General features: G+C 61.5%; 4 protein-coding genes across 5 annotated transcripts; 2 read left to right on the top strand and 2 right to left on the bottom strand.

Moving 5' to 3' along the window:
* The first annotated feature begins 6 nt into the window (after window positions 1-6).
* Window positions 7-5,440, top strand: MAPK8IP1 (mitogen-activated protein kinase 8 interacting protein 1). Its single transcript, XM_012725405.1, has 10 exons — window positions 7-128; window positions 1,411-1,492; window positions 1,756-2,568; window positions 2,741-2,816; window positions 3,335-3,507; window positions 3,729-3,838; window positions 3,928-4,044; window positions 4,140-4,210; window positions 4,339-4,437; window positions 4,705-5,440. Exons 3-10 carry the CDS (start codon window positions 1,884-1,886, stop codon window positions 4,775-4,777), a joined length of 1,404 nt encoding a protein of 467 aa, XP_012580859.1. The 5' UTR covers window positions 7-128; window positions 1,411-1,492; window positions 1,756-1,883; the 3' UTR covers window positions 4,778-5,440.
* An 87-nt stretch (window positions 5,441-5,527) lies between these two features.
* On the bottom strand, window positions 5,528-7,564 carry LOC101636218 (chromosome unknown open reading frame, human C11orf94). The gene is made up of 3 exons (XM_004683566.2): window positions 6,109-7,564; window positions 5,853-5,926; window positions 5,528-5,665 (listed from the first exon to the last, which is right to left on the bottom strand). Exons 1-3 carry the CDS (start codon window positions 6,210-6,212, stop codon window positions 5,544-5,546), a joined length of 300 nt encoding a protein of 99 aa, XP_004683623.1. The 5' UTR covers window positions 6,213-7,564; the 3' UTR covers window positions 5,528-5,543.
* A 32-nt stretch (window positions 7,565-7,596) lies between these two features.
* Window positions 7,597-14,844, bottom strand: PEX16 (peroxisomal biogenesis factor 16). 2 transcript variants are annotated; one of them, XR_001145469.1, is made up of 12 exons: window positions 14,422-14,844; window positions 14,182-14,217; window positions 13,305-13,381; window positions 12,831-12,964; window positions 12,598-12,698; window positions 11,542-11,622; window positions 11,259-11,411; window positions 11,091-11,163; window positions 10,874-10,993; window positions 9,195-9,259; window positions 8,254-8,808; window positions 7,597-7,898 (listed from the first exon to the last, which is right to left on the bottom strand). XR_001145469.1 is itself a non-coding variant. In XM_004682878.2 (11 exons), the coding sequence occupies exons 1-11, from the start codon at window positions 14,531-14,533 to the stop codon at window positions 8,750-8,752; spliced, it is 1,011 nt and encodes a 336-aa protein (XP_004682935.1). In that variant the 5' UTR covers window positions 14,534-14,844; the 3' UTR covers window positions 8,064-8,749. The 2 variants fall into 2 exon arrangements, 1 of the variants encoding a protein (XP_004682935.1); XM_004682878.2 differs by lacking the exon at window positions 7,597-7,898 and having other exon boundaries at window positions 8,064-8,808.
* GYLTL1B (glycosyltransferase-like 1B) lies at window positions 9,791-24,146 on the top strand. Its single transcript, XM_012725404.1, has 16 exons — window positions 9,791-9,802; window positions 17,837-17,853; window positions 19,004-19,144; window positions 19,237-19,346; window positions 19,656-19,738; window positions 20,123-20,246; window positions 20,436-20,607; window positions 20,734-20,838; window positions 21,243-21,355; window positions 21,425-21,550; window positions 21,633-21,788; window positions 21,907-22,067; window positions 22,426-22,704; window positions 23,016-23,165; window positions 23,256-23,451; window positions 23,681-24,146. Exons 3-16 carry the CDS (start codon window positions 19,066-19,068, stop codon window positions 23,885-23,887), a joined length of 2,061 nt encoding a protein of 686 aa, XP_012580858.1. The 5' UTR covers window positions 9,791-9,802; window positions 17,837-17,853; window positions 19,004-19,065; the 3' UTR covers window positions 23,888-24,146.
* The last annotated feature ends 182 nt before the right edge of the window (window positions 24,147-24,328 follow it).

Below are 24,328 nucleotides of genomic sequence, written 5' to 3'. Positions count from 1 at the left end.
CGCCCCGCGGCCAGGGCCAGGGCCAGGGCCAGGGCCAGGGCCAGGGCCAGGGCCAGGGCGGCGGGGACACGTACCGCCCCAAGCGGCCCACCACCCTCAACCTCTTCCCGCAGGTGCCGCGGTCTCAGGTGAGGCGCGAGCGGCGGGGGGCGGGGCTGGAGGGGCGGCGCCCGGGGGTGGACCCCGCGGAGGTGCGAGGGTGGAGGGGCGGCGCGGGAGAGGGACGCGCCTGGGGGTGGTGGTCGGGGAGGACAGGTGGCGTCTGTCCTGAGGCCGAGGGGCTGAAGGGGTGATGGGCTGGGGGCAGGACGGATCTGCGTGAGGAAGCGGGCTTGGAGGGCTTGAAAGGGGTTGGGGCTCCGGACTTGAGGCCGCTTCCTCTCGGGGTGTGGGGTTTCTGGCCACCGAGCACTGAAGTCATCCCAGTGGGGGCAGGTCATCGGAAATCGTGGAGATCTGGGGATGGGGCGCCCAGGGGCAGCGGCCAGTTGGAAATGTGGGCAGCTGGGAATTCCCAGAAGGCAGGGAAGAGACATGGGAGGCGGCGCCACTGGCCGAGTTGGGGGCTCAGGGCCCCTGGGCTGGGTGGCGGGATGCCAAGGAGGGTTGAATAGAGTGGGGGAGAGGCGGCTGTGGCCCTCTGGCTTCAGGCCTAGTCCGGAGAGGTGCTGAGGCGACCTCCCGGAGTTGGGGCTGTTGGGGTGATGCAGGGGCCCGCAGGATCCTCTGAGCTAGCGGATTTCGGCTGGGCTTCGGCTGCCCAAGTCATGAGTGTGAGGGTGTCTCCAGGAGAGGGGGCTGTGCATGGAGCCATCACAGAGGGGGTCCTGGGGCTCAGCCTGTGGGACGGGCAGCCCAGGAAGGAGGGCTGCTGACCAGTGCATCTGTCATTCCTCAGTCATGTGCTGCGGGGGGTGGGGGTCCTGGCGTGGACTTGTCATTTGGGTGAGTCATCCATCCCCAGGCCAGTAGCTGGGAAGACCCTTCCTTCTGCTATTCTGAGGCTCCACCAGAACGTCCCTGCCCCTTCCCTAGGCCAGAGTGGCCTAAGCTCTAGGTGGCCTGGGCTGGAGTGGAGCATCTTGTGTGTCAGCCCTTGGGGTCTAGGACTAGGGTCTGGTCTGTCCCAGGCTCCTCCCCTCGCTTCCACCACTCACTCGGGTCTCCACCACCTTTGCTGAGGTTGACGAGAGCATCTCTCTGAGAGCTGGCCAGTGTGCCTGGCCAGGACGCCCTGTGACCTGCCTCCCCTGCTGCCCGCCCCAGAGTAGCCCTGGGGGTGAGGCCCTTGGCAAGTGGGGTGGGTGCAGCAGTGGCCTAGGGATGGCCTGATGGGGGCAGGGCCAGGGCCTCCCTGTGCCGGGCACTGCTGACGGCTTTTGTCACAAGAGCCCTTTGTTCCTCACACAGGACACACTGAATAATAATTCTCTGGGCAAGAAGCACAGTTGGCAGGATCGGGTGTCTCGATCATCCTCGCCCCTGAAGACAGGTGAGTGAGGACCCTTTTCCTTGCCAGATCTCCATTTGCCCTCAGTCCTCACTGCCGACAGCAAACCCGGCAGTCTGCAGCTTGTCCTTAGAGTGCCCTGCCCTGCCCAGACGGGGTAGCCCTGGCATGAGGGGATGGCCCCAGGGCCTGCAGGGCCCAGCGGGTGGGGGAAGGCTCCGCCTGGGTTGTTAACACGCTGCGGGGAGGTTCGCCAGCGAGGTGGGGAGGGCACTGCCTCCCCCACTGACCTGCCTGTTCCCCAGGGGAGCAGACACCTCCACACGAACACATCTGCCTGAGCGATGAGCTGCCACCCCAGAGCAGCCCTGCCCCCACCAAGGATCGAGGCACCTCCACCGACAGCCCTTGCCGCCGCAGTGCCGCCACCCAGATGGCACCGCCCAGCGGCCCCCCAGCCGGCCCCCCCGGTGGTCGGGGCCACTCGCACCGAGACCGCATCCACTACCAGGCGGACGTGCGGCTGGAGGCCACCGAGGAGATCTACCTGACGCCAGTGCAGAGGCCCCCAGACCCCGCAGAGCCCACCTCTGCCTTCTTGCCGCCTGCTGAGAGCCGGATGTCAGTCAGCTCGGATCCAGACCCTGCCGCCTACACCTCAACTGTGGGGCGGCCCCACCCCTCCATCAGTGAAGAGGACGAGGGCTTTGACTGCTTGTCGTCCCCAGAGCGGCTCGAGCCGCCAGGAGGAGGGTGGCGGGGGAGCCTGGGGGAGCCGCCGCCGCCTCCACGGGCCTCGCTGAGCTCGGACACCAGCGCCTTGTCCTACGACTCGGTCAAGTACACGCTGGTGGTGGACGAGCATGCGCAGCTGGAGCTGGTGAGCCTGCGGCCGTGCTTCGGAGACTACAGCGACGAGAGCGACTCGGCCACGGTCTACGACAACTGCGCCTCCGCCTCCTCGCCCTACGAGTCGGCCATTGGCGAGGAGTACGAGGAGGCCCCCCGGCCTCGGCCCTCAGCCTGCCTGTCTGAGGACTCTACGCCTGACGAGCCCGACGTCCACTTCTCCAAGAAGTTCCTGAACGTCTTCATGAGTGGCCGTTCTCGCTCCTCTAGTGAGTGCAGAGCAGGGAGCAGGGGGAGACCTGGCTGGGGAGTACCATCGGGAGGGATTTCTGGGGGGGCACGGGCCCACGTGGCCCAAGGCTTTGGAGAGAGCTCTCCTCCGCCCCCAAGCCTCAGCCCGAGCTGGGACCCTCCTTCTCCAGCCCACCCCCTCACTTACAGGTGCAGAGTCCTTCGGGCTCTTCTCCTGTGTCATCAACGGGGAGGAGCAGGAGCAGACCCACCGGGCCATATTCAGGTAAGACCCCCGCGCAGCGCTGGCCTCCTTCAGCTCACAGCCGACACTGTGAGCCACCTCTGGCTTTCATTCATCTACTCAGCCCCCCGGGGACAGTGTCCACCCCCCAAGACCTCAGAGAACGGTGGAGTGGCTGCTTTCCATGCAGCGAGGCTTTGCCGTGCTGCGCGAGCCGGGCCTGAACCCTTGGCCTGCCGGGGTCAGGAGCCAGGAAGTGCCCAGCAGAGGCTGCCTGGCCAGGGCCCACACCCCAGCCCCCTCCCAGTGCACATGCTCACTTCCCACGACCACTCAGTTTCATCAGCGGCCCTGGCCACATCTTCCCCTGGCCTGTGAACTCCTCGTGGAAGACTGGGAATGAGCATGGCTCCCCCGTGAACGAGCAGTGACAGGCACACAGGATGCTTTGCAAATGTTTATTCAACTAATGATGTTGCCGTAGCTCCCGGACCCCAGAGCAGGGGCCTGGCTGAGAGGCCTCGGTGATGGACACCTAACGTGCGCTTTGCCGGGGACAGGTTTGTGCCTCGACACGAAGACGAGCTGGAGCTGGAGGTGGACGACCCCCTGCTGGTGGAGCTGCAGGCGGAGGACTACTGGTACGAGGCCTACAACATGCGCACAGGTGCCCGGGGCGTCTTTCCCGCCTACTACGCCATCGAGGTCACCAAGGAGCCCGAACACATGGCAGGTAGGTTTCCCCTGTCCCTACCCGGTGCCACCGGCCTACCTCTGCCCCTCCCGACTCGCTGCCCGGTGACCATCAGCTCCAGACCTCAGCCACCCAGGCGGGAGGCTGAGCGAGACTGGCGCCTCCTCACAGTTAGCAGCCAGGGCTGGCCACGCTGGGAGGTGTGTGGACGCGGCACCCCCCTCCGGCCCTGCCACTGCTCACACCACACTTTCTTCCAGCCCTGAGCAAAAGCAGCGACTGGGTGGACCAGTTCCGGGTGAAGTTCCTGGGCTCCGTCCAAGTTCCCTATCACAAGGGCAATGACGTCCTCTGTGCCGCTATGCAAAAGGTACCTGCTCCCTGGCCCCGCTGGGGCCAGCTCCCGTCCCCTTGCCGGCAGAGGGACTCAGCCCCTGACGCTCCTGTCCCTCGCTACAGATTGCCACCACGCGCCGGCTCACCGTGCACTTTAACCCGCCCTCCAGCTGCGTCCTAGAGATCAGCGTGCGGGGCGTGAAGATAGGCGTGAAGGCCGAAGACTCCCAGGATGCCAAGGTGACGGGCCTGGGCCCCGGCTCCCCAGCCCGTGCTCCCGCCGCGCCACCTCCTGTCCGCTGACGACACCCTTCCTTCTCTCTTCCCTCATACAGGGGAATAAATGTAGCCACTTTTTCCAGTTAAAAAACATCTCTTTCTGCGGATACCATCCAAAGAACAACAAGTAAGTGGGATGGGACACAGGTCGAGGTTGTGGGCAGGGGTCATCTGGGGCCGTGGAAGCAAGGTGTGGGTCCTTGAGTGTGCCTGGGGGGTCTGAGGCAGCCCCACCAGACCGCTCTCTTCCCACAGGTACTTTGGGTTCATCACCAAGCACCCCGCTGACCACCGGTTTGCCTGCCACGTCTTTGTGTCTGAAGAATCCACCAAAGCCCTGGCAGAATCTGTGGGGTACGTCCCTGTGTACATCCTGCCCAGCGTCCCTGCGAGCAAGCCCCAGTGAGCTCGGGCTCAGAGCACGTCCCCAGGCTCGGCGGCCTCCCTCAGTCCTCCCCAAGGCGCTCACACTACCATGCAGGGCCCTGGAGAGAGACTGTAGTTGGAGGAAGCAGCTTGGACAGAGGGAACCGGAAGCCCACCCAGGGACCCCGTGCCCCGATTTGAACACTCTGGGTGGCGCGCATGTTCCTCCCGTCACCGAGTCTCCCTGTCCCCTAGGAGAGCGTTCCAGCAGTTCTACAAGCAGTTTGTGGAGTACACCTGCCCCACAGAGGACATCTACCTGGAGTAGGGGTGCCGCTGCCCTCTCCTCCCCTGGGCCCCGGGCCAGTGCCAGGACAGCTGGCTGCTGACAGGAGAGGCACTGCTCGCCGAGGACACTCGCTGCCAGAGGATGGGGAAGTGGGGGCCACCGGCCGAGGGGGGTGGGGGTGACGGGGAGAGGCACATGCCGTTTATTGTAATATATGGGATTAGATTCATCTATGAGAAAGCGGGCTGCCCGGGGATTGGGAAGGGGCGGGCTGGTGGGGTGTCAGCCTCTGACCAGGAAGGAACCATCCTGGGGGCAGAGCTATCTGCCCCATCCTGGGCCTCGGGCCCATTCCGCCTGTGGATGCCCACCCCACCCCTCGCCTCCAACTCCCAACCCCAGGGTCCTGAGCTCAGGCTAAGCCCAGCCACCTCCCGAGGACCTGGCAGCAAGGGGGCACAGCGGCTGAAGGCCCTGTCCCTGTCCTCAGCTCTGTCATTCGGGTGACCTCTGGGTGGCTCCTCACACCTGCCTTACCAGCATGCTGGCCCCTGGCAGATGAGGGGCCTCCCTGGGGTGGGAGTGAGCTGTGGGGCCCTTCCCGGCAGGAAAAGGTAGCGTCCCGGCCAGCTGGGGCCTCTGGGCTGCTCCCACCTTGGTCCCATCTCCCTGGCCACAACTATTAAAGTGCCATTTCCTGTCTGGACCGCAGTGGGTGTGTCTGCTTGGAGCCCCTCCCACGCCGAGGTCCTACCCGAGACAGCCTGAGCCTTTGCTGCACAGAAAGCTTTATAAGGGGGTCGCATCACAGCTGTGTGTCGTAGTAATACTCAGCCATGTCTGGCCCATCCCGCTTGCGCTGCTGGGCCTGGGAGAGGAGTGGCCGCGGCCCTCGTGGCCATGGGTGCTTGGGTCGGATCCCATAGTCTAAAGAGAAGAGAGAGGGCGTGGGTGGGAAGGAGAAGCAGGCTCTGAATTTGTGAGACACCCCTGGGAAGATGCTGTTGGGATGAGAAGCCTGTGCCTGGCGCTAGGTGCCCTCCCCTCGGGCTTGTCTCCATCCCCAGGAGGGCCCAGGGTGGTGGGGGTGAGGAGAGGGCGTGAGAGATACTACCGTCCATCAGGCCAGAAAGTGGCTCTGAGAGTTCCAGGGGGGCTGAAAATTCCTCCGGAACAGACTGTTCAGACCTGTGAGAGACATGGGAGTCCTCAGCCGGGGGCCCAAGGACCACCACCCTCTCCCTGAAGAGGGGGGCAGGCCCGACACCCGGCCTCTACTCTGGGGAGAGGAGGGGTGGCGCAGCAGAGCCCTCAACTTTCCAGGCCCCCTAGTCCTGTTGAGCCTCAACCCCGTGTCCCCCAGGGATTACCTCAGTGGCTGAGGACGGAGGATTCCAGCTGCTAGAACCAGGTAGAGAGTGAAGAGGTTCAGCCGGGCCCTGGGGTACAGAGCTCCCAGCATGGTGAGAAGCATCTGCTCAAGTCCCTGAGCCGACTCCTGCCTGCCCCTCCCCCACAGAAGGCCAGAACCTGACTCTTAGGCCGCCTCACAAAGGGCATAGTTCCAGGCTCAGCCACACACCACTCCAGGCTAGGTCAGCGCCTCCTGCTGAGGTTTGTTTTTTGTTTATTCTACTCATGTTGGCCAACAGGTGCCCAACCTCATCTCTCTCTAGCGTCACCCACGTGTTAAGGGCACAGACCTTTGGATCAGATCTCAGCTGCAATGCCGACTGACTCTTGCTAGGTAGACATGTCACCTAGACTGTGCTGCCATTCCCTCAGGTGTGAGTAAGGCACGCGTCATGTGCCCAAGGTCTCGCACACAGCAGGTCCTCGGAAGTCTTGGCCACTGTACCCCAACCTGGCCGCCGCCTCCCCTACCCCCTACTACCTCTCCCTCCAATAGCCCAGACCAGTCGTAGCCCCAGCCCACTCAGATTCCATTAGGGGGATCTCAGGGATTTCCCCATGTCGCTCCCTGAAACTTAGCACAACCTATCTTGCCCAGGGGCTTCAAGACCTGGCTACCCCCAAGCTGGACAGAGGGATTTTAGCGAGGTGGCAAAGCCTGGGACCTGTTACACTAAGTGCAGGCTCCCAGGCAGGACTGATTGGTTCCCTGCAGGATCTCCAGCCCCAAGGACCTGGTGGGTGCTGAGAAATGTCTGCTGAATAAATGTGAGACTTTGCTGGTGACAGTCTCTTCACAGGCCTGAGGCAAGCTACAGGAGCCCTGCATTGTGTGCAGGAGCCCCACTGTTCTAGGAAAGCAGCCCACTGGCTAGGCCTACCCATCTCCATCCCAGGGCCCTTGGCCCCCGCTCTAAGCCCACACTGACTCCACCTGTCTCCGCCTTCCTGGTCCAGACAAACCATCTCCCACAAACCTGCCTTAGCATCCTGGTTTCACCAGACTCTAACTGCAAGCCTGAGTTACTTGCCTCTGAGATGCCCCCCGGCCAGGTCACATTACACCAGAGCCTCCCTGAGCCCCCTGCATTACCTCAACTTCCCCCTGTCCCTCACTGGGGTCTCCTTTAGCAACATTACTGGCCCCACCCTCCACCAGGCGGTTGGGAGAAGAGGTTTGACGCAGGTTCCCTCCTATAGGAAGACCCAATTTCTTGCCTGGTGTGTGATGGCCTGTCCAAGCCTGGCCCTGACCTTCCTCTCCAACCTCATTCCACCTGCTCCATCTTCCTTCTGCCCAGACAACAAGGTGCGCTTCCCACACACCACCACCTCTCCCACGGAAAAAAATGGTGCGTTTTTCCAGTTAAGCAAAGGCCCTCCAAATAGTGCCCCTCCCCCGCTGCCAGTGGGCGCACGCCGGCCCCCACCCCCACCTAAGACTACCTATTTCCAAGGCCCAGCACCCTGTGTGGATTCTTACACCTCCACCATGACCAGTGAGTGTCTGGGGAAGCAGCAGGGAAGTGCCCCACTGTGCTGGACTCACCCGAAGCTGCCATTGCCCCAAGGTTCCGAACCTCCACACCCCAGCCGAGGCCCTGGGTGGGCTTCTCAGCCACGCCAGCAGCAGTACTGGGAGGTCCTTGGGGGGCCTGGGAGGTGAGGCCCAGTGGGCGCTGCTGTAGACTACGCCTTCTCACAGCTCGCTGGTCTCCCGCCAGGCTAGACACTGGCAGGAGACGGCCTGTGCAGAGCAGAACGTGCAGGGCAGGGGCTGAGGGCGAGAAGGCCAGCCTGCAGCCAGCCTGGACTCTTCCCCAGGACCCCACCCCCCGCCTGGCTCTAGGCAGACTCAGCCACCAAGGAACCACTCCTGAGAAAAAGGGGCACAGCTCAGCTTACACCCTCCCCCCACCTCCGCAGCCAGTTTTCTCCCAGAGCCCCTCAGGAGCCACAGCCTCTCAACACCCCCTGGCCTGCCATGCTGGCCTCATGGAGGCTGAGGCCTACAGTCCCTTCCAGTGGGAGAAAGCCTTTACTCTTGGGTTTAGGGTTTGAGGTACCATGGCCCCAAGCACCCCCTCGCCCCCTCCATTCACCAGGCTCCATCCGAGAGGCTGGCAGGCAGTTCCAGGCCCCGCAGAAGGGGCCGCACACAGCTGGGTGGAGTGGCTGCCTGGGCCTGGGTTCAGCCTCGGGACTGGTGAGGCAGCAGTGACTCTCGCAGTTGCCACGGCAGGAGCACTCCATGCTCCGTGAGCCTCATCCCAGCTCTGAGGCTGGGGAGAGGCTGGGTCCCGGTCCCAGTGGAGGTTCCAGTGACGAGGCGCACCTGCAGGGGCTCCATCGCCAGAGGGTGTCATCAGAGGTGGCAGGGGCAGGGGAGCTCTGGCGACCAGGGCTGTGAGCCACTCCTGGCGGGGGAGGAGTGCCAGACACCCTGGCGGTGAGCATGGAGAGGTCACAGGCATGGAAACTGCCACAGTCAGTTTTATTGAGAGGGGCCGCAGGGAACTGAAGGGCCTGACACCCTCTGCCCACAGCAGTGGGGCCTGCTGCCTCGCCCCTCCCCGCACCCCACCCCCAGGCCATCAGTCAACCCCAACTGTAGAAGTAAATTTTCTGCCAGGTGGGCAAGTAATCCATGAGTGGCCCTGCAACGAGAGTGAAAGAGCCAAGCTCAGGGCCGAGAGCGACTCCTCTGGCTCTGCTTGACCCAGGGCTCCCTCAGCTACTGGGCCCCGAGCCAGCTGCCTCTCCAGCCCCCACCCCTGGGGAGGCAGCCCCAGCAGCCATCTCTGTCCCCGTTTGCAGACAGCGGCACTCAGGCCCAGAGAAGCCACAGGCATGTCCAGCTGCAGATGTTGACAGTCCCAGGACAGTGAGGCCGGAAAAAAAGACTGGCCATATCCCCAGGCTGCCTGCCCCCCCACCCCCAAGCTCTCTGGGACAGCTTGGGCCAGGCCCACTCCACTGCACCTCCAGGCCCACCACACACGCAGTATGTGATAGTGGTCATCATGCCCCGGTCCATGCTTACTTGCTACCAGGCCAATGCCTGGGACGTGGTTGGCCAGCAGCTGCAGCAGGAAGAGGATTCTGGCTCTGCAAGGTAATAACAGGAAGCAGGCTAGCGGGGCCTCCCTGGCCACCTGACTGGCGGCACCGCCTCCCAAAAGACCCAAGTGACGGCAACGAGGACAGACACGGCACAGCAGGACACGGGAGCTGGCATGCCCTGGGCCTGCTGCTCCCGGCCAGGCTCTGGAGAGTTTCTGGAGGGCCTGGGAGAGAGGACAGCACCCCACTTTCCACAGCTCCCACACAATGTTCAGAGTAGCTGAGAGCCCAGGAGGGGACAGTCTGAGAAGAGTTTGACTCAGAGGAAGAGGCGAGGATCGAGGCCTGGCTTTGTAAGAGAGTGAGGGCTTCCCACAGACCTGGGCTGAGGTGATAACAAAAGTAGGGGGTGGGGCACTGTGCTCACTGTGCAGCAGGCGCCACTGTGCGCACTAAGTGGCTCGGCCCCTCGCTAGCCTGGGGTAGGTCCTCTGACACCGCATTTCATAGGTGAGCAAATGGCGCGCACAGGGTTCGATGACTGCCCCAAAGACACACACAGAGCAGCCTGGCCCAGAGGCTCCGCTGGTTCTGACAGTAAAAAACAGGAAAGACGACTGTTCTCCAGACCAGCTGGAGCCCCTTGGGACCCCACTCCCTGTCACTGGGGAAACAAGACATTTCTGACAGGCTTCTAGACCCTTCTCAGTCTGGGCCACGGCTCTGAGGGAGCTAGGCCAGCGAGCAGGAGGAAGAGCCAAAGTCTAGGCTGGCAGCCAAGAGCATGTGATCTGTGCAGGCGGCCACATGATGCAGGAGTCACCAGCACGCTGCTCTAGAGCATGGAAGAGGACTTGGCTTTAGCACCTACAAGCTTTCAAATGCTCCTGGAAATAGGAATTACCAGGTAAGTTACTTTCACCAGGATGGTGCAAAATGATATGATATAAAAAACCTGGTAGAGTGGTCCTAGTGTCAAGCGTGATTCCAGTGATGACAATGGACTTTACAGGTGCTTATTCAGGCCCAGACAGAAGGGGGCCTGGGAACCTCCAAGCTGTGTGTACTACACACACGAGGCAGGCCCCCTCCTCAGGTCTCAGAACCACCTCAGCCCCCACTTGCCCCAGTATCTGGCCTCTGTATCTGGCTGAGGCTGGGAGCTCTGGACGTCACGGTGACAGTGGGGCCCGGGGAGAGCAAGGACAGGCCAAGAGCAAACAGGGACGTGGGATGTGGCTCTGCCACCAGCTGCTGTGCGAATGTGTAAACCACCCAATGGCTGTGATTCTCCAGTGCCACCTCCGAGGGGTGGAGATGGTCCAAGCTATTTCCCAGGAAGCTGTGCAACTAGCCGGGGTGGGCGGGAGGCCCGCACCACCACCTTCCCGGTGGCCCTGGCCTCGGGACGGCGCTTGTCAAGAGCTACTTTGCTCCCGCCCACACGGGTTGACAGCTCAGTTCTCAGGGCAGGGCAGGGCTGGCATTAAATAAACGAAGCAGTGACTGCACCTCAGGAATGCACACCCCAGGGGCTTGGTGAACCCAGATGGAGGAGGGAGGACGAGAAGACCTGAACCGAGGTGTGGGGGCAGTGCTTCCCCCCCAAGCCTCACTGAAGATGGGCCTCATCCCTGGTCAGGCCAGCAGGGTCCTTACTCAGAGAAGCGGTCGTAGAACGGGGAGCGCAGCAGGTAGTAGAGCAGCAGGATGGTCCGCCGTCGCAACTCCAGCTGCTCCCTCCGATTCAGGCTCTTCCTGTCGCTCAGGAGACTCAGGCTGAGGGGTAGGTGGAGACACAGTCAGGGCCAGCCCAGGGGAGGTCATGCCTGCAGCACGGTGCCTGTGGAGGGAGTGCAGTCCCCAGCCCACTTACCTGGTCACATCCACAATGCCAGACAGGAGCCAGGGTGCCCACGACCTCTGACCCCAGAGGCCCAGGCTAAGCACTGACGGCCAAGGTGTCAAGGAGATCTCCAACACGTGGCCCACCAGCCTACTGCTGTCCATCCCGCCTGCAGTGCCAGGCCCACGCTAAGGATACAGTGCAGCAGGGGCCGAGCAATATGCAAGGACTCGGCGATGGTCTCCTGCAGTCCCAGCGGGGTAGGGGTGACACTCAGCTCCTCCAGGTGCTGATGCTTCCGTCCCTCCCGCTGCTGGGGGGCTCCCCAGTGCCTTGAATGCAGGGATGGGGCTAAAACACAGGGGGGAGCACTGAGCAAGCCAGGACCAAGCCCAATTGGAGGAGGGAGGCCAAAACTAGGCCCTCAGGCCCAGGCTGTCCCCAACACTGAGGTATTTAGTCCAGTTACACCCACACTTACTATTTTGGAGGGTTCGCACCACTCTGTTAGACCGCTTTCCCACGTATGACTGCTCCCGGCTGCCAGCGCTGTTGTCACCATCTAGCAGGGACAGAGAAAAAGCCTCACCGTCAGAGGGACAGACATCCAGCAGAGCCTGCAAAGAACACATGCTGAGAATGCTCACAGGGTTTGCACTAAGGTAGCAGCTAAGTCCAGGACACCGCAGACAAGATCTGGGGGCGCCTGCCCATCATGGGGCGCATTCTGTAACCCTCCCTGACCCCAGGGAAAGTTCGGCAACATATGTAACAGATGAGCCAGCCAGGACTCCAACTTTGGGCCTCCCTAGTGGTGCAAGGGATTAAGTCTCAGCACTACAAAGCTAGGCAGCACGAGTTCGATCCCCCACCAGGGAGCTGACCCACACGGTGCAGCAGACCTCTCCTGTCTCGTCTGCTGCTTCCTCAGCAGTGTATTTCGATCAGTTGGCTTATTCTGCTCCCCACTCTGTCTCTAGTGAATTCTCCCTCCCCTCACTCCTGGCCTCTGGCCTGCATCCCAGCTCTTATATGCATACATTAGTGAAATAAATCTTTAAAAAAAAAAAAAAAAAGACTCCAATTTCTCAGGGACTGAAGCAGAGGACCAGAGCCCAGAGGGTGCTGTATCTTCTGCCATTTGCTTTCAAAATGAAAAGAACCGCCCCTATCGAGGTCAGGAGCGCAGCCCAGATCCAACAGGTGGTAGGCCCAAAGCCCTGCAGAGCAGACCAGAGCACTGAAGGTGCCCTGCCCCCTGAGGCTCTGGTCCTGGATGGAGAACCAGGCCTGGAGGCGAGAATGCAGGGCTGCCGCTGCTGCTTTGTCCCCTCATCCTTAGGACGTTGTCAGCAAAGGTCTTACGTCCCAATTCTGATACTGTTCCTAATCTTTCTTCTAGGTAAATAGGGTGATGGGAACAAAATGGGTTGATGAGGACAGCTGTACTCCACAAACGAGCAAACTCTATTCATGCCTGCTGGAAACCACAAATTAGTCCCATGCCTCATTTCACTGCAGTGGGGAAGCAGCTTACCCAGGGGCTGGGCCTGGGTCTCCCTGTCCAGCGGGACGATGGGGGGCGAGGTCTGGAGGCCACCCTTGAACCAGATGAGCAGGAACATCCGCAGGACAGCCCTGGATTGGGGGTATGGCAGGGCTGCTGGGGCGGGCTAGCCGGCAGCAGGTCAGAGTGCTTTGCTCAATGCCATCAGCACAGCTGGCTGCAGTTAACCCGCCCAGGGCCTGCCCTCCACAATCCCCACATACTTGGCCAGCTGGATGAGGGCGATGACGAGCCAACGGCCCACTTCGCCCCACACCTTGGCAGCCCCCATCTCCATGAACACCTCCACACACTCCAGCACACTCAGCCATGTCAGCAGCTTCTGCTGGGACAGCGACTGCAAGAACCCCACGCCAAGAGGTCAGGGTTTCCCCTCGTCTCAGGCCCTCTCCGCAGGGGGATCCTCTGACAAGATGCAGACTTTCCCTTTGCAAAGGCTGAGTTTAGACTCCATCACTAAAATTAGGTGACTGGGAAGAGATTCCGCTACGTCTCTGAAGCCAATCTGAGATGGGGACACAAATACCTTAATACGTCACCTAACGAGATGGCTTGAGGTGCAGGTGGATGCAGACCTGTCTCATCCTCCAAGACCATCACATGTGCGGCACGTGTGGGCTGTTCCTATTCCATTCCCAGCCTCTGGGCCTCCCACCCGCAGTTCTGGCAGTTCTTACCACAGGCAGCTTTTTTCGCAGCTCCTTCCTTAGGATGCCGTCATTGAGCAGCACGAGCAGGTTGGAGGCAGAGTACACTGAGGGTAGAATGCAGACCTGAAAGTCTGGCTCTGCAGTCTCCACCCCTCAACTTCTCCCCAGAGCTGCAGGGAATACCTGTCAGCTGTGCTCAGGCTCCCACAGGTTATGTGGAAACCAGCCCACCTCCCCGCCCACTTCCTCACAGCTTCACATTCCCCAATACCGTCTCCAGTGGGCAGGTGCAACAAGAAAAATGATTTGAGCTCAGTGACAAAGTAGCTACTGCCTCCCTGGGGCGGGCGATTATCCAGTGCCCAGAACAGCCATCATGCAGAGTCACAGATGTGCGGTCCCGCAGCCTGGTTTTTGTTTTCTCTGCAGCCAGCCAGCCCCTGAAAATCTGCCAGATTACCCTCCCAGTACTGTCACCTCTGTTCTCAGTGGGCAAACATTACTGAGGCAGTTACAGTCTGGGGATACTGGAACTTGGGAGATCTGGATTTGAATTCTAGTTCTGGAACGCATCAGGGGCTGTTCCCCAACTTCTGAACTTCACTGAACTTCCCCTCCCTTCGCTGGACACTTAGGACAATAAGTGTGCCCACCTCGTATACCGGTAGGGAGATTTAACTGAGCAAAGGCAGGAAAGGCCTCTAGCCCAGCCGCCTGGCCAGTCAAGATCCCCAAATTACCAAGGACATGGAGAGCCCAGGACAGGGATGCTGGACTTTGTCCCACTCAATCTCGGCAGGGGGCGAGCTAACGGGGAGCCCAGAGTCGTGAGGCAGGATGGTCACCCCTCTGGGGAGCACTCCCGGGTTCAGGCCGCCCCGACCCACCCCACAGGGAGGCTCACCCAACTCTGACAGCTCGTGCGAGTCCGCGAAGCGACCTGGGGAGAAGGCATAAAGGAGGCGTCGTGAGCGTCTGCCTCACCCTTCGGCTTCAGGTCCCTGGACATCTCCTCCCTAAGCCCTAGGGGAACCTGGGAGCAACGTCTCAAACACAGCGTTACTACCCTGACTCTGCAGGGAAAGGGGCTAGTGAGGTCAGAAGTCAGAGACCCCAAGGAATGGGTCAAAGGTCAGGGTGGCACCTGCCAGGAGGTAACTGAGGCCCCGCACTGCCGTCTCCAGCTGGGCCGTGGCGGCTGGGTGGCGAGTCACGTACTCCTGGTAGCGGAGACTGAGGAGCCGCAGCTTCTCCATACTGCCCTCAGGACCCACAGACCCACGGACAGACAGTACGCCTGGCTGCGGGCCCTACTTCCTGCGCCCTCCTTCCTGCTTCCTGTCCTAGGCCCGCCTCTCGGTTGCTTAACTTCCGCGGGCTCGAAACCGTGACGTGAAGGGAAGCTGGACCACCCTCCACCCCATCTCTTAAATCACCTCCCACTAGGGTAGCGCATAGCAACTGTGGTTACTCCCGCCCCTCACTTTCCCTTCAGCTCATTGGTTAACACATTCCCCGCCCCCGACCCACCCAATGTGGTATCCAGACCCGGCTCTTCCGCCTTCCGGGTTGGCTCCTCTCGCGCCTGCGCAAGTACAGCTTCAGTGCCGCTCCGGCGGCAGTCGGCATAATCCATCCTAGAGAAGGGACCAGAGACAGGAACGCCAATAGAACGCCGAGAGGCTCGAACGGATGGACCAAATTTGAAAGCGCTGAAAGGTAGCGCGCGAAAAGGAGCCTCCACCAGATTATGGAAGATTTAGGGAGAATCTGAGAGTTCGACTGTGTTTCGGCAGCGCGCATTTAGTCAGTCGCCTCCTCTCCCGACCCACACTGAGGCAGTGCGGCAAAACTAAAGCAGCAAAGAAGTCCAGCCTCCCAGGCTGTCAGAACCGTTAGTGCCCGGGGTTTGGCACCAGCAGACTCATCGACTGCTCACCCCAAGAACACAGCCACCTCCGCAGAGAAAACCCTTGCTCGGGCTTCTGCTCTCTGCCCGGGGTGACCTTGGTCGGGAGTTTCCCTTCCCTGGGCCTCGGGTTTCCCCATCTGTAAAATGGCCTGAGAGCAGACTTGGTCCTTGAGCTCGGGATCTCAAGGCGCTTTTCGGCCCTTGGATGCACCTCACTGTCCCCAGCTGGGCCCTCATAGATGGAAGCGACTCCCTCGAAGGGGCAGCCTCCCTGGAAGGGGCGGGGTCTGGTGCGAGGAGCGCCCGGGCGTGGAGGGAGCCGAGCTCTGGCGGCAGCCGCTGATTGGCTGTGGGGAAGGGGCGGGGCACAGGTGGGGCGGGGCATAGGTGGGGCTGAGCCGCGGGGGACTCGCAGGCAGGTGCACGGTGGCCTGCGAATACTAATACATTATTTGACCTAACCCCTCCCACAAGACGTTTTTTCCTGGTGAGGAAGGCTCTGGCTAAGAACGTCTAGGCAAGATTCGAATCCGGGTGTAGTTGTAGTCTGACCACGGAATCTGGGCGTTTCAAGCAAGCACTTGTAGCTCTTGTTTGAAAGCTGCAGCCTTCCTCGCGCTCCGCCCCCCACCCTCCATCCCCGCCGCTTGTTTGCCTCTGTATCAAGTGGGAGCTAGTGCTGCCCCCACTCAGGCCAAGGAATGAAGACCCAGGAAGATGTGTCCAGGGGCCTCGGGCGGGGCAAAGGTCCTGGTGAAGGCTCCGGGAGATCTCTCATCAGCCTTACTCCAGCCACATCCTGGGTGCTAGGCTCACTCCTCTTGGAAACTGACAGACTGGCATTAACTCATTTTCACAAATGAGGGAATAAAAGGCTCAAGGAAGAGAAAAGACTGAGGGCAGGTCATGCTCCATGGCGTTGGTCACAGTGCAAGTCTCCAAAGCAGTGCCCTTCCTCTGCCCCCCCACAGCCCAAGAGCGGTGACACATGGCAGCCATTTATCATTTATTATTAAGTCAGCTTAGCTACTGGATTTAGACCAGGCTTTAGCTTTAGGTACTCAGCATGGACTTCTTCTGTCCACCGCGCCCCCACCCCCCCGCACCCTACCGCCTTAATGTACTTGCTTCCCAAGCCGCAACAGTGGCCACTTTTCCACCTCTCCCTCTGAGGCTGTGGCAACAATGACTATGGGGTTTCTTTGCACTTCAGGGTTGTTAGTCCTGTGCTTCTGCGGAGGAAAGAGGGGGGTAGAGGACAGAGAGGTGGTCTCCTTGATGGACAGACAGTACATGAAAGGGTGCTGTTCCTCCTCTCTCCCTGCCTTCAGGACTAGGAAGAACACATGAGCCCAGTCAAGCTGGCTGGAGCAGGTGTGCCTAAATTTCCTCTTCAGATCCTGGGCCTGATTAGCTCTCAGAGACAAAGAATGGCGTGTTGGGAAGCAGCTCCTCCCCAGCTGGGTCCCAGCCTACATTTGGTCATCTGGCCAGGCTGGATGGGCCTCTGGGCAGGTTGGATCTAAGCCTCCCTCCTGCAGTTGTCTGAAGCACAAGAGCTAGAATTTCCAACAGATACAAATGAAACCCAGAGAGGGAGCCAGACTGTTCCAAGATCACACAGCAAAGTCCTAGGCAGAGTTGGACCAAACCAAGTTTCAAGCCTAAACCAACACCCTTTTATATGCCCATACCTGTCTATTTCTCCCTCTTTATGCCCAAGAACAACCTTCTGGATGCCCAGCAGGACTCAGTTTCCCCTGAGTGGAATGGTTGAATGAGCCTTCATTGCCAGTGACACGAGAGACCTGCAGACCTAGCCTCTGCTCAAAACTCCCTGGCCAGGCCCTGACTTCATGCCCTACCCACACCCCAACATTAACCCCATATTTAAGTGTGGGGGTTGGGGCCTTCCCTGGTGGCAGAACAGATTAAAGCACACACTATGAAGCTATTCGCAGCCACTGCAGCACGAATTCGATTCCTGGCCAGGGAGCTGACCCACATAGTGTGGCAGACCTCTCCTGACCTGCCTGCTGCTCCTCTCAGCAGTGTGTTTCAGACAGTCTGCCTGTTCTGCTCCCCACTCTGTCACTGGTGAATCCTCTCAGCCTCTTGTACCTCTGGCCTGTACCCCAGTTCTTGTATGCATAAATAAATCTTAAAAAAATGTGGGGGTTAATTGTGGGGTCTTGGAGAACGAAATGGCCCATCCCCACCCAAGCCTATGCTAGAGAAGAGGGTCAGGAGATCTGGAGGCTCAAAACTCCAGACCCTTTGGGTGGTCCCTGAATTCCCCCATCCCTCAATTCCCAGATGTCCAGGGGACCACCATCAGTCTCCATGGAAACACTGCCCCTGACCTTGAAAGGCCCAAAAGCCTACCTGGGAAGACCCCATCTCATCCAGAAAAAGGCCTTCAAGTGGCCACGTGAATCATGGGGGAGAAGATCCTCATTCTCACCCGACTTTGAACACTGGGGATCCAGGACAGGAAAGGAAAGCCAAGGCCCAGTTGGGCGGCTGCCTTCTAGAAGGGAGAGAGGCCATAGACAAGTCAGTGTGGTCAACCTGCCGGAGTGCTTGGAAGATAATAACCAAGGGGTGTGGGAGGAGAGGAGCTGCCTTGGGAGAATTTGCTTTGCAGGCAGAAGGAATATCAAGGTCAAGACCTGGGCTGGAAACCCTTAGGGAGGAGTGAGCAGGAAACTGACCCCGGGCTAGAACCTGGAGAAAGAACTGGAGGGTGTTCCAACAGGCACTTCAAGTCATGGGGTAGAAGAACCCGGTGTCCAGGATTGATGTGAAGGTTAATTAAGCTGAGGCTTGTGCAGCCTCAGCACAGTGTTTTTGTGTTCAGTCAGCCCTGGAAGTTCCAGTTCATGGTCCAGAGAACCCACCACCCCCTCCAGGGAAGGGCCATGCTGGGGCCTGTTGCGGGTACCAGGGTGGTGCGGAGTAAGAGATCGGACTGGGCACGGGTGCCAGCTCCCCAATCTACGCTGGAGTGGGAGATACCGGATCTTGCCCAGACGGTCCAGGGTTCAGGTCTCCAGCGTCAGTGAGGTCACCTGCCAGTTCCCAGCAAGGCGGCGAACTTCACAAGGCTGTTTTTCCAGGGCCTCCGCCAAGCACGTCAGGGCCACCTAGGCAAGGATGACGGGGAAGGGACTGGAGAACCGGGAATAAGGTGGGCGCTCCAGCGGCTTTATGGTTCTCAGGCAGGCTCGGGCCGGCCGCCTCCGGTCAGCGGAGCAGGTGTCTTGCACCCCGCAGGGAGGCATTCCAACACCCTCTCCCTTATTCCAGCCTTCCCTTTTATCCTAGACCCGGGGTCACGGCCCCTCCCCCAAGGGGAAGTTAAGAAGAGGAGGTGGAGCCCCAAAACAGGGAAGGAGGGGGATGGGCTCAGAGCAGGTATCCGAGACCCAGCCTTCCTGGGTGGTTGATCCTTGCCCCCAGGTCATTCTAGGGGCTCCCCGGGGCCCTCCGCGCTGCGGAAAGGGGGGGTCGTCGGATGCTAAGGCAGGCTTCGGGCCAGGCTGCCCGGGGGTCTCCCCGCCCCTTCGAGCTCAGCCAAGCGTAGGTGAAACCTGAACCCAGGTTGGGGGCGGGGCTGGTTCCCGCGGGGACTGGGCTGGCCCGGGCCTCCACCTCCCCTCTCCGCAACCCCCGCCGGCTTCTGGGAGAGCGAGGTCCGGATCCCTGAACACTGGAGCAGGTGAAGTGGCCACCGCGCGCGGGAGAAAGGACCGGGCAGCCGTCGGGCCCCGCTGCCCAAGGCTCACGCTCCTGTGTCCCTCCGGATCCACAGGGTCCGCAATGGAGCCCGCGGGCCGGGGTCGTGCCCCGCCCTGAGCGCCCCCATTGGCGGCCATGCTGCCCCGAGGGCGCCCCCGGGCTCTGGGGGCCGCCGCGTTGCTGCTGTTGCTTCTGGTCGGATTCTTCCTGTTTGGCGGGGATCTGGAGCGTGAGTGCGGCGAGCCGGGAGGCGAAGGTAGGGGTGCCCGGGGTCCTTCTGCGTGCTGACGCCCCGTGTGCTCCCAGACGGGCGGTGGCGGGGGGCTGCTGCCCTCGACGGAGACTCGCCGGCGGACCTCGGGGACCACAACCGCTCCGACTGCGTCCCGCCGCTGCCTCTGCCTCCCAAGTGCGAGGTAGGTGGCGCGGCCCCTGGCGGTGGGAATCTCGGGGGCGCGGTGGCTCCCCGTCGCGCCACCTGGGTACCTGTGGGACATGTAACATCTGGCGTCGCTCTGGCGCTGACCAGCTAGAGCGCCTCCGGTTTGCGACTTAGCTGTTCCGGGCTTCAGTTTCCCAATTTATGAAATGAAGGGGTTGGACTTCTGCTCCCCCTCTCCTTCCCTAGCTCCGGTGCTGGGTGGCCCTAGGCCAGGCCGGCCCACCTTGGTCCTCAAGGTCTAGTGTACGGAGGGGGCTCTGCCGACCTCAGTGTCCCTCCCCAGCTCTTGCATGTGGCCCTGGTGTGTGCGGGACACAACTCCAGCCGAGATGTCATTACCCTGGTGAAATCAATGCTCTTCTACAGGTACAACCAGGTGTCAGAGAGGGAGGGGTGGTGGGGTGTGGGCAACCTCAGAGCCCCAGCTTACCCATCTGTGTCTGGGGCAGTGGCCCCTTCATCCCTTGAAAGAGTGCCGGAATATACTTGGGGGACACAGGGAAGGTGGGGGGAGGAGCACCAAGGGGGTGGAGGGACTTGGGCTTTAGCAGTTGGGGAGGACTGAAGGGCCCCAGGAAGGAGTGGGCTGGGCATGGCTCAGAGAGGGCCAGAGCTCCTCCTGCACTCTTTCCGGCATCCCTTGCTTGTAGGGGTGTCCTGCCCTGGAAACTCTGCAGAAGTTGGGGCGTCCACCTGTGAGCTTCTTGGGGTGGGGCTGACCCCCGTGGCTTCTCTCCTGTCCTCTCCAAGGAAAAACCCCCTGCACCTTCACTTGGTGACTGATGCTGTGGCCAGAAGTATCCTGGAGACGCTCTTCCACACATGGATGGTGCCGGCTCTCGGGATCAGCTTCTACGATGCTGATGAGCTCAAGGCAGGAGCTCTGGCCCTCTCTGAGCCATGCCCAGCCCACTCCTTCCTGGGGCCCTTGAGTCCTCCCCAACTGCTAAAGCCCAAGTCCCTCCACCCCCTTGGTGCTCCTCCCCCCACCTTCCCTGTGTCCCCCAAGTATATTCCGGCTCTCTTTCTCTGCCAGCCTCACGCCCTGTCCTTCCTGTCACAGCCCCAGGTCTCCTGGATTCCCAACAAGCACTACTCCGGTCTCTATGGGTTAATGAAGCTAGTGCTGCCCCGGGTCCTGCCCGCTGACCTGGCCCGTGTCATTGTCCTGGACACAGATGTCACCTTTGCCTCTGACATTGCAGAGCTCTGGGCACTCTTTGCCTACTTTTCTGGTGAGAGGCCTGAGACCCCACCCCAGCCAGCTTCCCTTCCTGGCTCGCCCAACCCAACCCCCGTGGGTTAGCCCTGAGTCAAGGTTCTGGCAGCCTCAGGTGCTCCCACACGCCCTCCTCTCCCAGACAAGCAGGTGATCGGTCTCGTGGAGAATCAGAGTGACTGGTACCTGGGCAACCTCTGGAGGAACCACAGGCCCTGGCCTGCCCTCGGCAGGGGATTTAACACAGGTGGGACAGGAAGGGTGGCCAGAGGTCCTTTGGCCTCAGGGACTGGACAGGGGGCCGATGCTAGAAAGCCCTGGGAGAAGGGGGGTTTGGAAGGAGCACTGGGAGGAGAAACAGGAAACAGTTCTCTCTGGCTGTGCAACCACTGGGTCTCACTGAACCTCACCCAGTAAATGAGGGCGATTTTACCAGCCCTGGGGCTTCCAAGTGAAGAAGATAGCAGCGAAGGCACTCTGTGGGCTGTGGGCCACTTCCCCTTCCCCCAGGAGAATGGATTGTTGACTGAGGTAGTCCCTGCTCAGGTCAGGAACATAGCAGAAACCCCAAACATTCAAAGAGCCCTGCCCCCAGGAACTGGGTCCTCCAGGTGGGCGTCACAGCAGCTCCCTCCCCCCCCCCACCCATAGGTGTGATCCTCCTGTGGCTGGACCGGCTCCGGCAGGCTAGCTGGGAGCAGATGTGGAAGCTGACCGCCACTCGGGAACTCCTCACTCTGCCGGCCACCTCGCTGGCCGACCAGGTCTGGGGGAGCCCGTCGGGGAGGGGGCCACAGGCACGCGGCTGAGGTGTGATGGCTGTCTCTGCCCAGGACATCTTCAATGCTGTCATCAAAGAGCACCCCGGGCTGGTGCGGCCCCTGCCCTGCGTCTGGAACGTGCAGCTGTCGGACCACACGCTGGCCGAGCGCTGCTACTCCGAGGCCTCGGACCTCAAGGTGAGTGAGGGGGCGGGGGCGGCCGAGGATGGGCCTCCTGCTCCCGGCCCCTATCCTCCCAGCAACACCTCCCGCCGCCCAGGTGATCCACTGGAACTCACCGAAGAAGCTGCGTGTGAAGAACAAGCACGTGGAATTCTTCCGCAACCTCCACCTGACCTTCCTGGAGTACGATGGGAACCTGCTGCGGAGAGAGCTCTTTGGGTGCCCCAGCCCACCCCCACCTGGGGCTGAGCAGGTGAGAGGAGCCACTCTCCCTTGCCCTGGGGCGACTTCACCCCACTCTGCTCTGGTGGGACTGGGCCTGGGCCCCGGGTCCTCCTGGCCCAGCGCCCACTCCCCTCCGCACCCTGCAGGTGCAGCGGGCCCTGGCCCGGCTGGACGAGGAGGACATCTGCTTCGAGTTCCGGCAGCAGCAGCTCACTGTGCACCGTGTGCACCTCACCTTCCTACCCCACAGGCCCCTGCCCCCCAGGCCCCACGACGTCACCCTGGTGGCCCAGCTCTCCATGGACCGGTGAGGGTGCTAAGGGAACCCCTGTCCCCCAACCGCCAGCCTGGCACGGGCTGGGACTAGGACCTTCCAGGAGGAGACTTTCACTGGCCAGACGGACGCGCTCTCAGGAGTTCCCGAAGCTGGAGGCTAGATGCCTGGGACTGACGCTCCACAGTGTGGGTCACGGGCACGACTTAAGGCCTGTTTTCTCATCTGGCAAATGAGAACACGCGCACTGGGGGTTGTTGTGGATACGCATGAAGAACAGCTCCGAAAGCCCTTGCAAGGGGCTCAGGAAGCCACTTGCGGGGCTCCCTGCAGCAGCAACCCTCGGGGGGCAGGGCAGCCCTCCCTGGCTGACCGCGCCCCCTCACCCCAGGCTGCAGATGCTGGAGGCCCTGTGCAGGCACTGGCCGGGCCCCATGAGCCTGGCCTTGTACCTGACAGACGCAGAGGCCCAGCAGTTCCTGCGCTTCGTCGAGGCCTCCGTGGTGCTCGCTGCCCGGCAGGATGTGGCCTATCACGTGGTGTACCGTGAGGGCCCCCTCTACCCTGTCAACCGGCTTCGCAACGTGGCCTTGGCCCAGGCCCTCACCCCTTACGTCTTCCTCAGCGACATCGACTTCCTGCCTGCCTACTCCCTCTACGACTACCTCAGGTGGGGCTTGGGGCAGCGGCGGGAACGCGACCTGGCGGTGTGGCTGGGGAGCCCTGTAGCATCTTAGCTGGTGTGTCCCAGCCTGCTGCTTTCTGGGCCTCAGTGCCTCTGTAAAAGGGGGCTGTTCCAGGGCAGGCAGGCCACGCCATTTCTCTGGGCAGCTCTAGGACATCGGGGAGGCTGGGCCTGCTTTCTGTGGGGCGGCAGGCTGAGCGAGACTTGGGGAGCGGGGTCCCCCGGCTGGTAAACGCAAGAGATCACGGGCTCCAGAGCGGCCCCTCTCTCCTCCTCCTCGGGTGCACCCTCCTCAGGGCCTCCATTGAGCAGCTGGAGCTGGGCAGCAGGCGGAAAGCCGCTCTGGTGGTGCCCGCCTTTGAGACCCTGCACTACCGCTTCAGCTTCCCCAGTTCCAAGGCCGAACTGCTGGCCTTGCTGGACGCCGGCGCCCTCTACACCTTCAGGTAGGGGAGGCCACCCCCACCCCACTCTGACCCCCGGCCCGGCCCTCACCGCCCCAGCTCCGACCCAGCCCGACGTGTCCTGCTCCACAGGTACCACGAGTGGCCCCGGGGTCACGCGCCCACCGACTACGCCCGCTGGCGGGAGGCGCAGGCCCCTTACCGCGTGCAGTGGGCAGCCGACTACGAGCCCTACGTGGTGGTGCCCCGTGACTGTCCCCGCTATGACCCCCGCTTTGTGGGCTTTGGCTGGAACAAGGTCGCCCACATCGTGGAGCTGGATGCACAGGTGAGGGGTGCCTGGCTCCCTCAGCTTTGATTAAAACACCTGCAGGTCCAGGGAGCCCAGGAGGCCTCAGTGGGTACCGTGCCCCGGCTCCCCCCCGGCAATGCCCTTCTGTGGAGCTGCGGCATGTACCCCTGGGCTCCTAGGACAGAGGCCGTGCCTGTTCCCCGCCTCCCAGCGTCCATCTTCCCTGGCTCCGGTAGTGACTATTCCCCGGTCTCTGCGCCTCCAGGAATACGAGCTCCTGGTGCTGCCCGAGGCCTTCACCATCCACCTGCCTCACACCCCGAGCCTGGACATCTCCCGCTTCCGCTCCAGCCCCCCCTACCGGGACTGCCTCCAGGCCCTCAAGGACGAATTCCACCAGGACTTGTCCCGCCACTATGGGGCTGCTGCCCTCAAATACCTCACTGCCCTGCAGCCCCGAGGGCCAGCCTGACTGCCCAGGCAGCTCTCCCCTGCCCTCACCTTGGGCTCACACACACCTTGCAGATGCTGGAGCAGCTCTGCTGCCCCCCACCAAGCCCCACCCAGCTACTTAAGTTATTTAAGGTTTCTGTGGGAAGGGCTGTGGTGGAGCAGGGCCGGAGGACCTGGGGGCCTCCCACCTGGACACCTCCCACCTGGACACCTCCCATCGCTGCTGTAGCTAGAGTTCAGCTTTCCTCTGCCCCAGCTGGGTGGGGCTGGTTCACCCATCCGCAGTGCATCTCTCTTTTTCATAATTAAAGTTTGAAAAACTCCTTTTCGTGTTCCTCCTGGCTTGGGGTGTGAGGGTGTCAGTGAGCCCAGGGGCAGGGGCGGGCCGCAAGAAGGTGGGACTGGAGTGTCTTACCCACCCTCCCCTGCCTCAAACCCAACACCATGAGGCTGAGAGACT

This window comes from Condylura cristata, unplaced genomic scaffold (assembly GCF_000260355.1).
Source record: "Condylura cristata isolate star-nosed mole 26May11 unplaced genomic scaffold, ConCri1.0 scaffold00015, whole genome shotgun sequence".
Classification (NCBI taxonomy): domain Eukaryota; kingdom Metazoa; phylum Chordata; class Mammalia; order Eulipotyphla; family Talpidae; genus Condylura; species Condylura cristata.
The sequence above is the reverse complement of the archived record's forward strand: the minus strand, read 5'-3'. Positions and strand labels throughout refer to the sequence as shown.

Excerpts from the sequence above, each read along its gene's own strand:
- MAPK8IP1 (XM_012725405.1), top strand. The coding sequence starts at position 1,884 with ATGGCACCGCCCAGCGGCCCCCCAGCCGGCCCCCCCGGTGGTCGGGGC. Across the intron at positions 4,045-4,139 it reads AAGACTCCCAGGATGCCAAG|GGGAATAAATGTAGCCACTT; the intron begins GTGACGGGCCTG and ends TCCCTCATACAG. Across the intron at positions 4,211-4,338 it reads TACCATCCAAAGAACAACAA|GTACTTTGGGTTCATCACCA; the intron begins GTAAGTGGGATG and ends CTCTTCCCACAG.
- LOC101636218 (XM_004683566.2), bottom strand. The coding sequence starts at position 6,212 with ATGCTTCTCACCATGCTGGGAGCTCTGTACCCCAGGGCCCGGCTGAAC. Across the intron at positions 5,927-6,108 it reads CTCCGTCCTCAGCCACTGAG|GTCTGAACAGTCTGTTCCGG; the intron begins GTAATCCCTGGG and ends TGTCTCTCACAG. Across the intron at positions 5,666-5,852 it reads ACTTTCTGGCCTGATGGACG|ACTATGGGATCCGACCCAAG; the intron begins GTAGTATCTCTC and ends TCTTCTCTTTAG.
- PEX16 (XM_004682878.2), bottom strand. The coding sequence starts at position 14,533 with ATGGAGAAGCTGCGGCTCCTCAGTCTCCGCTACCAGGAGTACGTGACT. Across the intron at positions 12,699-12,830 it reads GCCCTCATCCAGCTGGCCAA|GGCTGTCCTGCGGATGTTCC; the intron begins GTATGTGGGGAT and ends CCCCCAATCCAG. Across the intron at positions 8,809-9,194 it reads AGGCATTGGCCTGGTAGCAA|GGCCACTCATGGATTACTTG; the intron begins GTAAGCATGGAC and ends CTCTCGTTGCAG.
- GYLTL1B (XM_012725404.1), top strand. The coding sequence starts at position 19,066 with ATGCTGCCCCGAGGGCGCCCCCGGGCTCTGGGGGCCGCCGCGTTGCTG. Across the intron at positions 19,739-20,122 it reads AAATCAATGCTCTTCTACAG|GAAAAACCCCCTGCACCTTC; the intron begins GTACAACCAGGT and ends GTCCTCTCCAAG. Across the intron at positions 21,356-21,424 it reads CCACCTCGCTGGCCGACCAG|GACATCTTCAATGCTGTCAT; the intron begins GTCTGGGGGAGC and ends GTCTCTGCCCAG.